Here is a 15500-nt window from a genome sequence, read left to right on the forward strand (position 1 = left end):
TTACTTGCTGGCCAGACCTCCACCAGGCGGGAGGTTGGGGATGTTCACAGCTGCAAGGGTCTGCACGACATTCATCAGGCCAGGATCTTTATCACCCCCACCTCTCTGCAGCACCTCTGCACGCACACGCACAAGCACACACACACACACACACACGCAAGCAAGAGTACGCACGCACACACGCACACACCATGCCAAAATTCAAAAAGTAGTTACGAAGTGCATAATTTTTTACATGTTAAATCCCAGTTTAAAGGCATTTTAACTTATTTTAGCCACCGTGGACGTCATCTTGAAAACGATGCCTTTCTGGTTGTTTGTTTTTCCTAACATTTTACTATGTTATTTAGCACACCCAATGAAAAATCTATTTTTATAAATTATTTTGGTTTATAACCATAGCTATACGTATCTAATATTTGAGTCTGTGCAAACAGCCCAACGCGTTTGCACAGCTTTTTGAAAACCTTATACCCATACCTACTGTAACACCAAAATTCTAAAATTCAAAAACTAGTCACCACAAGCCAAATCGTGGTGATTTCTTACGAGTTTGCCCCCAGCTATAAGAGAAGATTTTGACGGCTCTAGAAGTGATACTCAACCCTAACAGGTCCATTTGTACAATCTCAGAGTTACAGACCCACAAGGGTCCATTTGGTTCCAAACTATCATTTAGCTGGGGACCCATGGAACTCCCTCAAGGACCCCTGGGTGTCCCCGGACCCCATTTGGGAAGTATAGGCAGCTTTTCCGACACTGCATGGGTATATAACTCTAGACTGCAGATGTATCCTGTTGGGTGTCCTCTTACTTTGAACCCAAGTGCATAATTTCGCATCCAGCTCCTTGTCTTTCCTCACGGCCTCATCGGAGACCTCGGGAGCCCCAGGGAAACACACCAGCACCACGCTCATATTGTCCCTGCTCCCCTGCAGAACCAGACCGGAGAGAGAACAACACATAAACATAACATTTCATTCTTGGTGAAATTATCCTCTTGGGATATATAGTCTCATATCACAATATTGAAATCCAATCAAAGTATATTTATTATTATGCTTCAATCAATATGTGTACATTCCCTACCTTGTGCAGGCACGTATCCAACACTTCGTTGCAGACTTTCTCCAGGTCGCCGCACACCTGTAGCCTCGAGCGCACAAACTCGCACAGCTCCTCGTTGGACATCACGTCCCAGACGCCGTCGCAGGCCAGCACCACAAACTCGTCTCCCTCCGCTCTGCGCTCCATCGTCACCTCGGGCTCTGCGCTCACCGGCTGCTCCGTGGGACCCTTGTCCGTCACGCCCTTGTACTCATAGTCCCCCAGGGCCCGGGACACGCCCAGGGAGCCATTGACCCTCTGGTTCGTGACATGGCCGCCGGCGTTCTGGATGCGTTCCATCTCCCGCGGGTCGCGGGGCTTGTGGTCCTTGGTGGAGAAGCAGACCTGTCCGTTTCGGCACAGCACGGCCCGCGAGTCGCCGCAGTTAATGAAGTAGAGGCAGTCGGGGCTGAGCAGCACGCCCACCGCCGTGCAGCCGCTGGGGTCCGGCTCCGGGCCCTGCTGCTGCATGACCGGGCGCATGAGCTCGTCGATCCGCAGGAAGCCCCCCTTCACGGCACGCTCCACGGAGTCGGCGGGCTGGAGGGCCCCGGGGCAAACACAGTATGTTTGGCCAGTATGATATGTGGCCAGATCAGTACTTGGCCTCCCGGGAGCCGGCGAACACAGAATGTGTTCCAGCATGTGGACGGAGCAGTACTTTGCCACCCCGGAGCCGGCATGGCCGTCATACACGGCGAAGAACGACCAGTCTCCAGGGAGTCCGACCACGGCCGTGTGGGCGTCCTCCATCTCCCTCCGCAAGCCCTGCATGGAGCTGAGGCCGTAGCGCAGCCCGTTGCCGTCGTCGTGGGCGCTGTGCTTCTCCGTCTTCGGTTTGTCCAGGAATGCACTCATAGTTTCACCGTCTGACCGCTGCAGGGAGAACAGAACAGAGGAGGGAGATCAACAACCATCCCATCCCTTTATACTTTTGCCCAGTGGACTTTAACGTTTGTTTAGGGCAGTAAATTACAACGTATTTAGTAAGACGTCATGACGATATAAATACATATTGTATAATTTTGTATTTGTAACTAACTTTGTTTCATACAAGAAACAATAAGCAAGGATGGATAAAGAAAATAAACAGTGCAGCTGTAACCAATGTGGAAAAATAAAACAGAACGGAGCGAAGAAAGAAAGGAGCCAGGTTCTTGGCTGCAACCTCGTCAACTCTACATGGACTCCTCTGTGACGTACAAAAGCAAAATAAAGGCCCCCCTCACTTTTTAAAACCTCTAAAAGTAAAGAGATAATACATTAATGTGGCAAAATAAATCAGCTAGGTACGGATGGGAGAATCACTTCGAAACATGCGTTTCGCATTCATGAATGCATGGCTTGCAGTGTTGTGTTCAAAAGGAAATAAATTGAGTGAAACTCCTCTGTCTGCAAAACACTCTAGACCAAATTGAATCCCCCAACAATTCCAGACATGAATTTCACAAATTAAATTCTACTCATTTTAAAAATAAGTGAGTATATTAAGTTTAGTTTTCAAATAATTTTAGTGGAGTAAAAGTACACTATTTACCTGTTAATGAGATGTAGTGGAAAGGAAGTCCGGAAATCTCTGTCTGGATAAGTGGTTGAAGATGGATGGATGCAGTTGAGTGGAAGCAAAAGTATTGACAATTGGAGGAAAGCGAAAGAAAAACCCTTCAAAGTCAAGTAGGCCTACAGTACTTTACACCACTGTTCACCTCTCACACTGATGACCTGCATCCTGTCAGCCTCCTTATAAACAGTCTTATCAACCCCACCCCTAAACCCAACCACTGGCATCATGGAGAATGAAAACCCAACCACTGGCATCATGGAGAATGAAACCACTGGCATAATGGAGAATGCAGTGATTCACTGTTGCAGGAAGAATCTTTCACAGGAATACAACCAGAAAACGAACAATTTGAACAATCACTGATCTTCAAAGTGTGGACGTCCCCCAGTAGTTCAGCTATAGACATATTGGTATCATCAGGGCATCAGGGGTTCAATTATCTGTTGGGAGTCTGGGAGTTTCACTTAGCCCAATCTAAGCATCATTTCATACATAGGCTATTGGAAAATAGCCAATCTACAACCTCACAAAATGGAGAATCGTGCATTTATATAGTGCCATTAACCAAGGCGCTTTTCGTGAATTGTGCATTACATTCACCCATGCATACATGGCTCCCGGTCGCTGCCCGCACAGAATACAAAACTCTGATGCTGGCATTCAAAGCAACCAAAGGTATGGCTCCCCCATATCTTACAAGTATGATTGAACCCTACAAACCCTCCCGCGCACTCAGATCAGCCAACGCAGGGAAGCTGGAAGTACCCTCACTAAAAACGCCGGGACAACGCTCCACACGTCCCAAACTCTTCTCCCTTCTGGCTCCAAAACTGTGGAATGCACTTCCCATTGCAGTCAGAACTGCAGCATCACTCCCAATCTTCCGCCGTAGCCTGAAAACCCACCTTTTCAGACTCCATCATGGCCCATAGCACTTACCCTACCCCCTTAGATAGCATTTATGTTGCCTTAGATAGCATTTGATACAGACTTATAGCATGTTATGTAGACAGCACTATAATTGTATTGTATTTAGTCATAGCACGCCATAGTACATATGTATAGCATAGTAGTAAATATGTATAGTTTATATGTATATATAGTATTATATGTATAGTGTATGTATAGTTTCATTATATGTATGTATAGTTTCATTATATAGATATTCCACTGTTACTTTCTTAGCTTACGCATGTTTCATGATAAATGCTTTTATGTGATGTATTCCCATGCTTTTGTTCTTGCTTAAATGTAAGTCGCTCTGGATTAAGAGCGTCTGCTAAATGCCTAAATTGTAAATTGTAAATTGTAAATTGTACACCGGTGGCGGCTGAAACCATGCAACGCACCATGACACTTGGACATGAACTCAGGGGGAGCCCAGGATCAACCGGCAACTCTGCTCTCTACCACTGCCACCCCACAAGCTTGTATAGTTCTGCTAACTTTGAAAAGGACATGCATGCCAAACTAGGGACAACATCAGGTTTTAATGTGGTTAAACGTTATTAAGTTACTTTGCGGTCTGATACGTCTTCCCTTCTGAGTTTGTTTACAGGACTTCACAGGAGGGTATTTAATATCACATCATATTCAATCGATTCAATTCAAAGAGTCATGTATTTACACTGTGGAAATACTGTAATACCTTGAGATTGGGCCTGCTCCTAAAATAAATAACCCCCAAGAACAGAATGAATTAGGCCTGCATGTGTTCTGAACTGCAAAGATCCGTAAAAATTGGCCCTCACTTGAGAGGGTCTAATGATGCTGTGGCTTCCATCTCAGATGTCATGTGGCCAGTCTATGACATACGGCAGTCATCTAGGAGATAGACAGCTTCAATGGAACAAATAAACAGGCATGTACAAAAGAATAAATGTTTTTATGGTTTATTACCTACAATATGCTGCTGCATTATTTGTCTGTCTGTCTGAAGGAAGGAAGCCATAGTACATATGTATAGCATAGTAGTATATATATATAGTTTATATGTATAGTCTCATAATATAGATATTCCACTGTTACTTTCTTAGCTTACGCATGTTTCATGATAAATGCTTTTTTTTGTGATGTATTCCCACGCTTTTCGTTCTTGATTAATTAATGTAAGTCGCTCTGGATTAAGAGCGTCTGCTAAATGCCTAAATTGTAAATTGTAAACAAATATACGTGTCAGTACACAATATACAATGAAGCACAACTTGAACCTTGAACCCTGAACCTTGAGTTAGGTATAGCCTAATTCTCATCAGCTGACATTGTCATTTGTTTGCGGCTGGATTTAAATGAGGCTATTCATATTATGACAGTGTTGATTGATTGGCCTCATTGATTCCATATTATGATAAAGACATTGTGCTCTTGTTAGCCTACTGTATGTTTCCCCCAGACATATGCTGCTGAGTGAGGTCATTGTGCTGCTGACTGAGGTCATTGTGCTGCTGAGTGAGATCATTGTGCTGCTGACTGAGGTCATTGTGCTGCTGAGTGAGGTCATTGTGCTGCTGAGTGAGGTCATTATCTTTAACTGATAACTTCATCTTTGCTACTAGATTTAAATGTGGCTATTCATATTAAAACACTGTTGATTGATATGATAAAGTATTTTTGATTAGCCTCGATGAGCTGCGTTTTCAGCTGACATGCTGATGTGCAGTGATAGAAGAAGTATTTGCATGTTTATAGTAAGTAAATGTATCAATGCTGTAAATAAAATATACTGTTACCCAAATACTGTAGAAGTCCTGCATTCATGTATCGGCAAGTATCAAAATATACTTTAAAGTATACCAAAAGTAAAAAGTAAAAGTGTGTAATAATTGTTTTTAAAATAGCAGATCAAGCTCACAATGCATCATATTGTGAGCTTGTAGATCAGCTATTTCAAATGGCCAAAATACATATTGTGTTTTGTATAATAATCAACATCTACATAGGCCTAACTATAGTAAATGTTTTCAGTCTTTGGACTTGTTGTGATTTTGTCCAGTTGTGTCCAATGTGTTTTTCTGTCTGTCTGTTTTTTATTTTTACATTTTACACTATGCTGCTGTAACGTATCAATTTCCCTGCGGGGATAATAAAGTACATCTCATCTCATCTGATCTCATCGATCCGGATTAAATAAACACAAACTGCCAAAAAAGTGTCTAATACTGTCACAATCACATAAATATACATACTAAATGAAAGTAGATTGTCAACAACATAGCAAACAATATACACAGTTAATTTATATTTTCCAATAAATATCTCATATCAAATGTGTGTCCCACGTCTCCGTCAACTCCGTCAGGTTTTTTTAAAAGTCTTAAATTAATCCGAAAATATTGTCGACAGATTTAGCCTGAAGACTCCTTTTCCAAGTCCTGTTTATATTTGTTGCAACAGTGGAGCACCTCGTCTGACAAGCATTCAATTGTTTGATATTTTAAACAAACAATGTTGATATCAATGTGGTCACAGCTTTTACATGTCAACTCCGTCAGGATATTATTATTAGTTATTTGTTAAGAATTCCAAAATAATGTTTAGTATTTTAGTTTAGGGTTAGCTAACAACTGAAGAAAAAACTAAATGGCTACATTGTACTACAGAGGGTTAAGATGAAAACAAATGCCATTTTTTCAACTTCGTCAGACGTCAACTCCGTCAGGTTTTGTGTCTGACGGAGTTGACGTGTATCTGACGGAGTTGACAAAAGTGTTCCTAAAACAATAAAATTATAGTTTTTGAATAATGGGAAGTATTCTAATTCGGCACACAGTTAGAGCATGCCTTAAGGAACATTTTTGGCTATAGGGCCATCACAGATTTGTCTCGTGGTGACCATGGCAGCCATTTTCCAAAATGGCCGCCACCTGATGTTATTTTACAATAACGCAAGTTCTACACCACCTAGGATCTTGATTCTGGTGACTAAGACTACATTTTCAAGGATGAGGGATACAATGGTACAATTTAGATTTTCCCTGTGACCATGGCAGCCATTTTCCAAAATGGCCGCCACCTGATGTTATTTTACAATAACTCAAGTTCTACACCACCTAGGATCTTGATTCTGGCGACTAATCATTACATTTTCAAGGATGAACTTTCTCTGGGAGGGGCTTATTTCAGGTGCACGTTGAGTTGCTACTGACAAGGACATTAAAAGGAGGTGGGCTTTCTGGCCTTTGACTTGTCCCTTTACAGATGCACAGTTTGACTTCACTGGCCACTGCAGGGAACTGTGGGGGAGAAACTTTGGTCTCTTGACACCCTGATTAGGTTCAGGGTTTTTTTGGTGGAGACTTGCCTTTCATGACATCGTTGCTGCAGCAGTTGATCCCCTTACTGCCAGCGGTGGCACACTCTGGGTCTCTGGGGCGTTGTATCTTGGTGGCCTCCTGCCAGTGTTTCTCCATCCTTCTCATGAGCTCTGTGTTCTGGGGCTCTGTTATAGTCAACTTACATTGTCTTGGCTGGAGATTGCTTTCCTGCAGGGTCCAGCCCAGTATTGTGCAGATGGCTGCTGGCCCACATGGAGGCCCCAACCTCACTTGTTCGGTTGGTGTGATTAGGTGATTAATAATAGATGATTCGATGTCAAATATTTTGTGCTTATGTATTGAAACACCAACTGAAATACTACGTAATGATGCTTTTTTTTTACATGGTTTTTATGTTATAATATTGAAAGTAGAGGTTGCAAATGAAGGATTTGAGAAATGGGATATTTCATAATAGTGTGATATTGGAACATAACAATAGTAAATGAATTGTATTACTTAACTTGACTACTGAAAGCCATTATAAGATAACAGAGGACTTTATATTATTCATGCATAAAGGTCCCATTTTAGAAACAAATACATTAGGCGAAAAACCTGTTCCTTCTCAAGATTGGTAGTTGAGACCTGTGTCTACAAATACATCCATTTGAGTTTGATGTTTCTTAAAATTCTTAAAATTTCTTGATTTGAAAAAAGTTTTGTCCCTTATCTCAAGAATGAGTGATATATTATACCCATAAATGTACCAGGTTGCCTGTCACAACGCCAGCAGAGGTCAGTGTTGTTCAACTTTAGTTTAGCCATCTTACACGGAGTCCAATAACATCTAGCTCTCATCTATTTATTATTATTCTCTCAAGAACAGATTCTTGTCAGCAAGGCCATTCAGAATGTGTATAGATCTGTTGATAGGGGGAATGAAAACACAGACACACCACAGGAAATGGAGGGCTGAGGGAGGGCTAAACGGGCCAACATCCTGTTATACATTCTACTGGGGCTAGATAGGATAGAGACTGAACCGGAGCGATTGTATTATGTTAAAAAAGGTTGTTTTTTATGAGTTGTTTTATTATGAATCGATCACAAATGTCAAAAATGACTGACAAGTGAAATATCTTTGTTGTGTTTTAATTTTCAGATAATTGATCATTATAAAGCAGTGGGAAATAAATAATAATAATAATAATAATAATAATAATAATAATAATAATAATAATAATAATAATACATTTTATTTATGTAGCACTTTACATTCTGACAAATCTCAAAGCACTTACAGAGTTAAAAGCATGGCAAAAAAAGCAAAAGGTAAAACAGCATTATACAACAATCACATTTGTGGTAACCGGCCTAGCCAAACGATAAGGGTCAGGTTAAAACTCATTATACCATAGGTCGTTTCGAGGAAGCAATCTGATTGGTTGAAACAGCCTTCTAGCCCTGGATTAAACCAGCACCATTCACCACCTAATCAAAACAAAGAATTCAGCTGCTCTGTTCTCCCAGAGCGCTAGCAAACTCGGTGGCTAGGCTAGCTAGTTTCTTGGGACATTTGTGGTCGTAGTGCCTACATCACTGTCGTGGCAATAATCACGTTAAACCACATCCCCTCGTGTAATATTACTTAAGTAAGAGGACAACAAGTCAAGGGAATGCTTTGGTAAAAAGGTTAAAGTTTTTTTGTTCCAGAGACATGGGGCTGTGTGGCAGAACTTAAGGCCCGGTTGACCATGGTGCGGAGGCTGGTGTGAGGGATGGGGAGAAGGTGGGTGTTGGAAGAGCAGAGCTCTTTAAGGTAGGGGGGGAGGGGTGTATTGCCGTAAATGCACTGGTGAGTGTGAAGTTAAATCTTGGATTCAGTCCTGAAGGCGATGGGGAGCAAGTGGAGAGAACGGAGGGTGGGTGTAATATGGTCATATGTCTCGTCAGGATCCTAGCTGAGCTGTTTTGAATGTATTGGGGCCTCTGGAGGCTCTTGCTAGAGATCCCGGCGAGTAGTGCATTGCAGTAATCCAGCCTGGAGGAGACGAAGGCATGGACAAGTTTCTCAGCATCTGGCAGGGGGGGACCGCATGCAAATCCGACGGAGCATTAGTCCGACATGCAGACGCATCTCGGACTAGCGCCTGCTCCCGTGCTTGCGGTTATGGTTAGGTTAGGGTTTGAGGTGGGTTGTCGGACCAATGACTAGTCGAAATAAAGTACTGCACCCCTGGCAGGGTGAGTGTGGACTGTGGAGCGGAGTTTGGAAATGTTCCTGAGGTAGAAGAAATAATGAATTGGAATTGAGATGCATCAGTAATCGATTTATCGTCAAAACATGGTCTTCTTAATTGGAGTCTGATCATCAAGCTTTCCGTTTTTCCGAGGAGATTTCAGCGCCTATGAGACACAGAGTAGACAGAATGTAGATGGACCAATATGAAGAACATTGACAAAGTGGTCCTTTAACCAAAAACAACAAATTAATAAAATACAAAAGAATATGTTGCAGTTCTAGTTCTCATTATTCCAATACAATGGATGATAGGGTGCAGGTTAAATAAGACACCTAACAGCTGCTAAACTGTGATTGTGGTAATTTAGTGTAACTATAGACCAGCCAGCCCCTTTGTGCAGATAACCAGAAAATTCAGAGGACCTTTACACATTTTGCAATTTGCGGACCACCAGCCACACAGAGTTTATCTGGCCTAGAGCGAGGGTCCCGAACCCAACATGCTTGGGTACCCATTACAATATTTTCGGTTCTTCCTATCGGTTCCCACAGACGCGTGCAGTCACAGGCTATTTTTTTATATTCTACTCTTTTTTGGACACGCAGGGTCAGGAAACAGCTGATCTACAAGCCTACACTGCGTTGCATCAGCGACGCGTTGAGAGCTTGGAGATCGGCTGAGGCGGAGCTATAGTTATCTGATCCAAAACATCATTCTCGTGCCCTGATAGTCTGATCTCAAGTCAGGATATCATGGATGTAACGACCAAATAAGGGGCGAGTTAACTGTTAGAAGTGCTATTGCATAACTGACGATGCCAGGGAGGCTGTCTGCGGACAAACATTTCGCCCTGTGTAGCCTGGCTATCCTGTGTGTGTGGCGTGCATGCAGAGAGAGGGGCGTCCTGTGACGGTCTCGCGCTGGTAGGCTACTGTATCACGGCATATCCTGCATGTGCGTGAGATGTCAAAATGAATTGGAATAAAAAACGAATGATGTGTATAGCCTATATCGGGTCTGGATCGCATCTTGGTGAACTCTTGCAGTGTGTTATCCCTATAGTCGGCGATCAATCGTTTAGTGTGAAAGCCACACAGATATAACTAGAACTGCACTCTGTCGAGTGCATACTTGCTTGTTGCACACTAGTAGACCATAAATGGCCAACTAGTGCGCAAGCAGAGCGCGCAAGTACTTTCGACCGCTGTAAACTGTCAAATCTCAGTATCTCTGTGAAGGAACGTTTGAAATGTCTAATTATTAGGTGTAACTATTTGCTACCCACCTACTTTATGCATATAAACACCTATAGTACCTATTATTAAGTATGGTTCAAGTTTCTATCTATATAAGAAATACAGTTTTATCGATGTAGATATATTCTGGATCCCTTTTTAGTTTTTTAAAGAAAAATAAATCATTGATATGTGATGAAAAAAAAAGTATATAAACTGAATTAAAATATGTTATACAGTATAATTATTCTATTATTTATTCTAAATTGTAAATTGTTTTAAATGTATTTCATCTTGGAATATAGTGATATTAATACTAAATCATGATCAGAGTAATAGGTGTCTCACTTCAATTTCTGTAATAATACTTTCACATTTGTTAAAATATTCATGATCTAAAATACTTCCGTAATCTGTAGTTGGATTTGTATTTAATTGTTTAAAGCCTAATCTTGACATGAAGGTGACTTAAGACATATACGTATACATATACATATACTATATAGAGTATGTAGTTGTAAGTTGATTAGCGGTATACTGTGGTTACTTTGCGCCAAAAACCGTGCCAGCCACTTGATGAGTATGGAAATATGCGTATGCCAAATAAAACAGCAGATTTGTGCCTGGTTTGCTGGGACCAGATTACACAAATGACCATATTTCTCACGTCATCATTGAGAGCTAGTCATACATATACACACCATGTACTCTGGTCCCAGCAAACCAGGCACAAATTTGCTGTTTTATTTGCATACGCATCAAGTGGCGGGTTGGCTGGCACGGTGCACACAGACCGGGCGAAATTATTACTTGTGCGCTCTGCTTGCGCAAGTAATGACAGCCAATTTAAAACCAAAAAGACTCCTGTAGTGTGAAATACATAACGATCTGATGACTCACCGACAACTTTAAAACTCATTAGCCATTAGTCTTTAGAAGAACTCTTCACCGATGGAGTGAAGAGCTGAGAGAGAAAAGTGAAGAACTCACCCTCAGCTCGTTGTACGCGGCATCAATCACGCTGCGTCTGAGAACACACACACACACACACACACAAACACACACACACACACACACACACACACACACACACACACACACACACACACACACACACAAATGGTAAATGGTGCATAGTGCCTTTATCGAAGGCGCTTTTACGTAGATTGTGCATTACATTCACCCATTCACACACCAATGGCGGCGGAAGCCATGCAAGGTACCATAACCAGCAGATCGGGAGCAATTTGGGGTTCAGTGTCTTGCTCAAGGACACTTCGACATGTGGACAGGAGGAGCCGGGATTCGAACCGCCGACCAATGGATCATTGGACGACCTGCTCTACTTCTTGTCACAGAGACACACACACACAACACACGCACGCACGCACGCACGCAAGCGCGCGTGTGTGTGTGTGAATGTGTGTTTAGTTGGTAGCCTACATGTGTTTTCCGTGCCGTATTACTTACTTGCTGGCCAGACCTCCACCAGGCGGGAGTTTGGGGATGTTCTCATCTGCAAGGCTCTGCACGACATTCATCAGGCCAGGAACTCCATCAACCCCACCTCTCTGCAGCAGCTCTGCACGCACGCACATGCACACGCAAAAGCACACACACACACACACACACACACACACACACACACATGCACACGCACGAGTATGCACGCACACACCATGCCAAAATTCAAAAAGTAGTTATGAAGTGCATAATTGTTTTTTACATCCCAGTTTAAAGGCATTTTAGCTCATTTTAGCCACCGTGGACGCCATCTTGAAAACGAGGCCTTTCTGGTTGTTTGTTTTTCCTAACATTTTAGTATGTCATTTAGCACACCCAATAGTAACAGAATGCATTGAAAAATCTATTTTTATCAATTATTTTGGTTTATAACCATAGCTATACGTATCAAATGTTTGAGTCTGTGCAAACAGCCCAACGCGTTTGCACAGCTTTTTGAAAACCTTTTTGAAAACCTTATACCCATACCTAACACCAAAATTCTAAAATTCAAAAACTAGTCACCAAAAGCCAAATTGTGGTGATTTCTTGTGAGTTTGCCCCCAGCTATAAGAGAAGATTTTGACGGCTCTAGCAGTGATACTCAACCCTAACGGGTCCATTTGTATACACTCTCAGAGTTACAGACCCACAAGGGTCCATATGGTTCCAAACTATCATTTAGCTGGGGACCCATGGAACTCCCTCAAGGACCCCTGGGTGTCCCCGGACCCCATTTGGGAACCACTGTTTTAGGCAGTATAGGCAACTTTTCCGACACTGCATGGGTATACAACTCTGATACTGACGTATCCTGTTGGGTGTCCTCTTACCTTCAACCCGAATCCGTAATATGGTATCCAGCTCCTTGTCTTTCCTCACGGCCTCATCGGAGACCTTGGGAGCCCCGGGGAAACACACCAGCACCACGCTCATATTGTCCCTGCTCCCCTGCAGAACCAGACCGGAGAGAGAACAACACATAAACATAACATTTCATTCTTGGTGAAATTATCCTCTTGGGATATATAGTCTCATATCACAATATTGAAATCCAATCAAAGTATTTATTATATGCTTCAATCAATATGTGTACATTCCCTACCTTGTGCAGGCACGTGTCCACCACTTCGTTGCAGACTTTCTCCAGGTCGCCGCACACCTGTAGCCTCGAGTGCACAAACTCGCACAGCTCCTCGTTGGACATCACGTCCCAGACGCCGTCGCAGGCCAGCACCACGAATTCGTCTCCCTCCGCTGCGCGCTCCATCCTGTTCACCTCGGGCTCGGCGCTCACCGGCTGCTCCGTGGGACCCTTGTCCGCCACACCCTTGTACTCGTAGTCCCCCAGGGCCCGGGACACGCCCAGGGTGCCATTGACCCTCTGGTCCGTGACATGGCCGCCGGCGTTCTGGATGCGTTCCATCTCCCGCGGGTCGCAGGGCTTGTGGTCCTTGGTGGAGAAGCAGACCCGTCTGTTTCGGCACAGCACGGCCCGCGAGTCGCCGCAGTTAATGAAGTAGAGGCAGTCGGGGCTGAGCAGCAGGCCCAGCGCCGTGCAGCCGCTGGGGTCCGGCTCCGGGCCCTGCTGCTGCATGGCCGGGAGTTGGCGCATGTGCTCGTCGATCCGCAGGAAGCCCTCCTTCACGGCGTCCTCCACGGAGTCGACGGGCCGGAGCCGAATGTGTTCCAGCATGTGGTCGGAGCAGTACTTGGCCACCCGGGAGCCGGCGTGGCCGTCGTACACGGCGAAGAAGGACCAGTCGGCGCATCCTCCAGGGAGTCCGACCACGGCCGTGTGGGCATCCTCCATCTCCCTCCGCCAGCCCTGCATGGAGCTGAGGCCGTAGCGCAGCCCGTTGCCGTCGCCGTGGGCGCTGTGCTTCTCCGTCTTCGGTGTGTCCAGGAATGCACCCATAGTTTCACCGTCTGACCGCTGCAGGGAGAACAGCACAGAGGAGGGAGATCAACAACCATCCCATCCCTTTATACTTTTGCCCAGTGGACTTTAACTTTTGTTTAGGGCATTAAATTACAACGTAAGACGTAATGACGATATAAATACATATTGTAACTAACTTTGTTTCATACAAGAAACAATAAGCCAGGATGGATAAAGAAAAGAAACAGTACAGCTGTAACCAATGTTACAACTCTACATGGACTCCTCTGTGACGTACAAAAGCAAAATAAAGGCCCCCCTCACTTTTTAAAACCTCTAAAAGTAAAGAGATAATACATTAATGTGGCAAAATAAATCAGCTAGGTACGGATGGGAGAATCACTTCGAAACATGCGTTTCGTATTCAAGAATGCATGGCTTGCAGTGTTGTGTTCAAAAGGAAATAAATTGAGTGAAACTCCTCTGTCTGCAAAACACTCTAGAGTCTAGACCAAATTGAATCCCCCAACAATTCCGGACATGAATTTCACAAATTAAATTCTACTCATTTTAAAACTAAGTAAGTATAAGTTTAGTTTTCAAATAATTGTAGTGGAGTAAAAGTACACTATTTACCTGTTAATGAGATGTAGTGGAAAGCAAGTCCGGAAATCTCTGTTGAAACTGTTACTCCTGCTGGAACCCAATTCCTGGATAAGTGGTTGAAGATGGATGGATGTAGTTGAGTGGAAGCAAAAGTATTGACAATTGGAGGAAAGTGAAAGAAAAACCCTTCAAAGTCAAGTAGGCTTACAGTACTTTACTCCTCTGTTCACCTCTCACACTGATGACCTGCATCCTGTCAGCCTCCTTATAAACCGTCTTATCAACCCCACCCCTAAACCCAACCAATGGCATCATGGAGAATGAAAACCCAACCACTGGCATCATGGAGAGAATGAAAACCCAACCACTGGCATCATGGAGAGAATGAAAACCCAACCACTGGCATCATGGAGAGAATGAAAACCCAACCACTGGCATCATGGAGAATGAAAACCCAACCAGTGGCATCATGGAGAATGAAAACCCAACCACTGGCATAATGGAGAATGCAGTGATTCACTGTAGCAGGAAGAATCTTTCACAGGAATACAACCAGAAAACGAACAATTTGAACAATCACTGATCTTCAAAGTGTGGACGTCCCCCAGTAGTTCAGCTATAGACATATTGGTATCATCAGGGCATCAGGGGTTCAATTATCTGTTGGGAGTCTGGGAGTTTCACTTAGCCCAATCTAAGCATCATTTCATACATAGGCTATTGGAAAATAACCAATCTACAACCTCACAAAATGGAGAATGGTGCATTTATATAGTGCCATTAACCAAGGCGCTTGTCGTGGATTGTGCATTACATTCACCCATGCATACACCGGTGGCGGACGAAACCATGCAACGCACCATGACACTTGGACATGAACTCAGGGGGAGCCCAGGATCAACCGGCAACTCTGCTCTCTACCACTGCCGCCCCACAAGCTTGTATAGGTCTGCTAACTTTGAAAAGGACATGCATGCCAAACTAGGGACAACATCAGGTTTTAATGTGGTTAAACGTTATGTTACTTTGAGGTCTGATACGTCTTCCCTTCTGAGTTTGTTTACAGAACTTCACAGGAGGGTATTTAATATCACATCATATTCA

The 15500-nt window shown here is 43.5% G+C and overlaps 1 protein-coding gene across 1 annotated transcript; it reads right to left on the reverse strand.

Moving 5' to 3' along the window:
* Positions 1-13826, reverse strand: LOC310868668 (uncharacterized protein; the record flags this gene model as incomplete). The annotated part of the gene is made up of 7 exons (XM_083779124.1): positions 1-116; positions 815-932; positions 1090-1983; positions 11396-11432; positions 11876-11987; positions 12742-12859; positions 13014-13826. The coding sequence occupies 7 exons, from the start codon at positions 13824-13826 to the stop codon at positions 1-3; spliced, it is 2208 nt and encodes a 735-aa protein (XP_083635250.1).
* Between the last annotated feature and the right edge of the window lie 1674 nt (positions 13827-15500).

The sequence above is a fragment of the Protomyctophum parallelum genome (genome assembly GCF_964188405.1).
Source record: "Protomyctophum parallelum genome assembly, chromosome: 13".
Taxonomy (NCBI): Eukaryota; Metazoa; Chordata; class Actinopteri; order Myctophiformes; family Myctophidae; genus Protomyctophum; species Protomyctophum parallelum.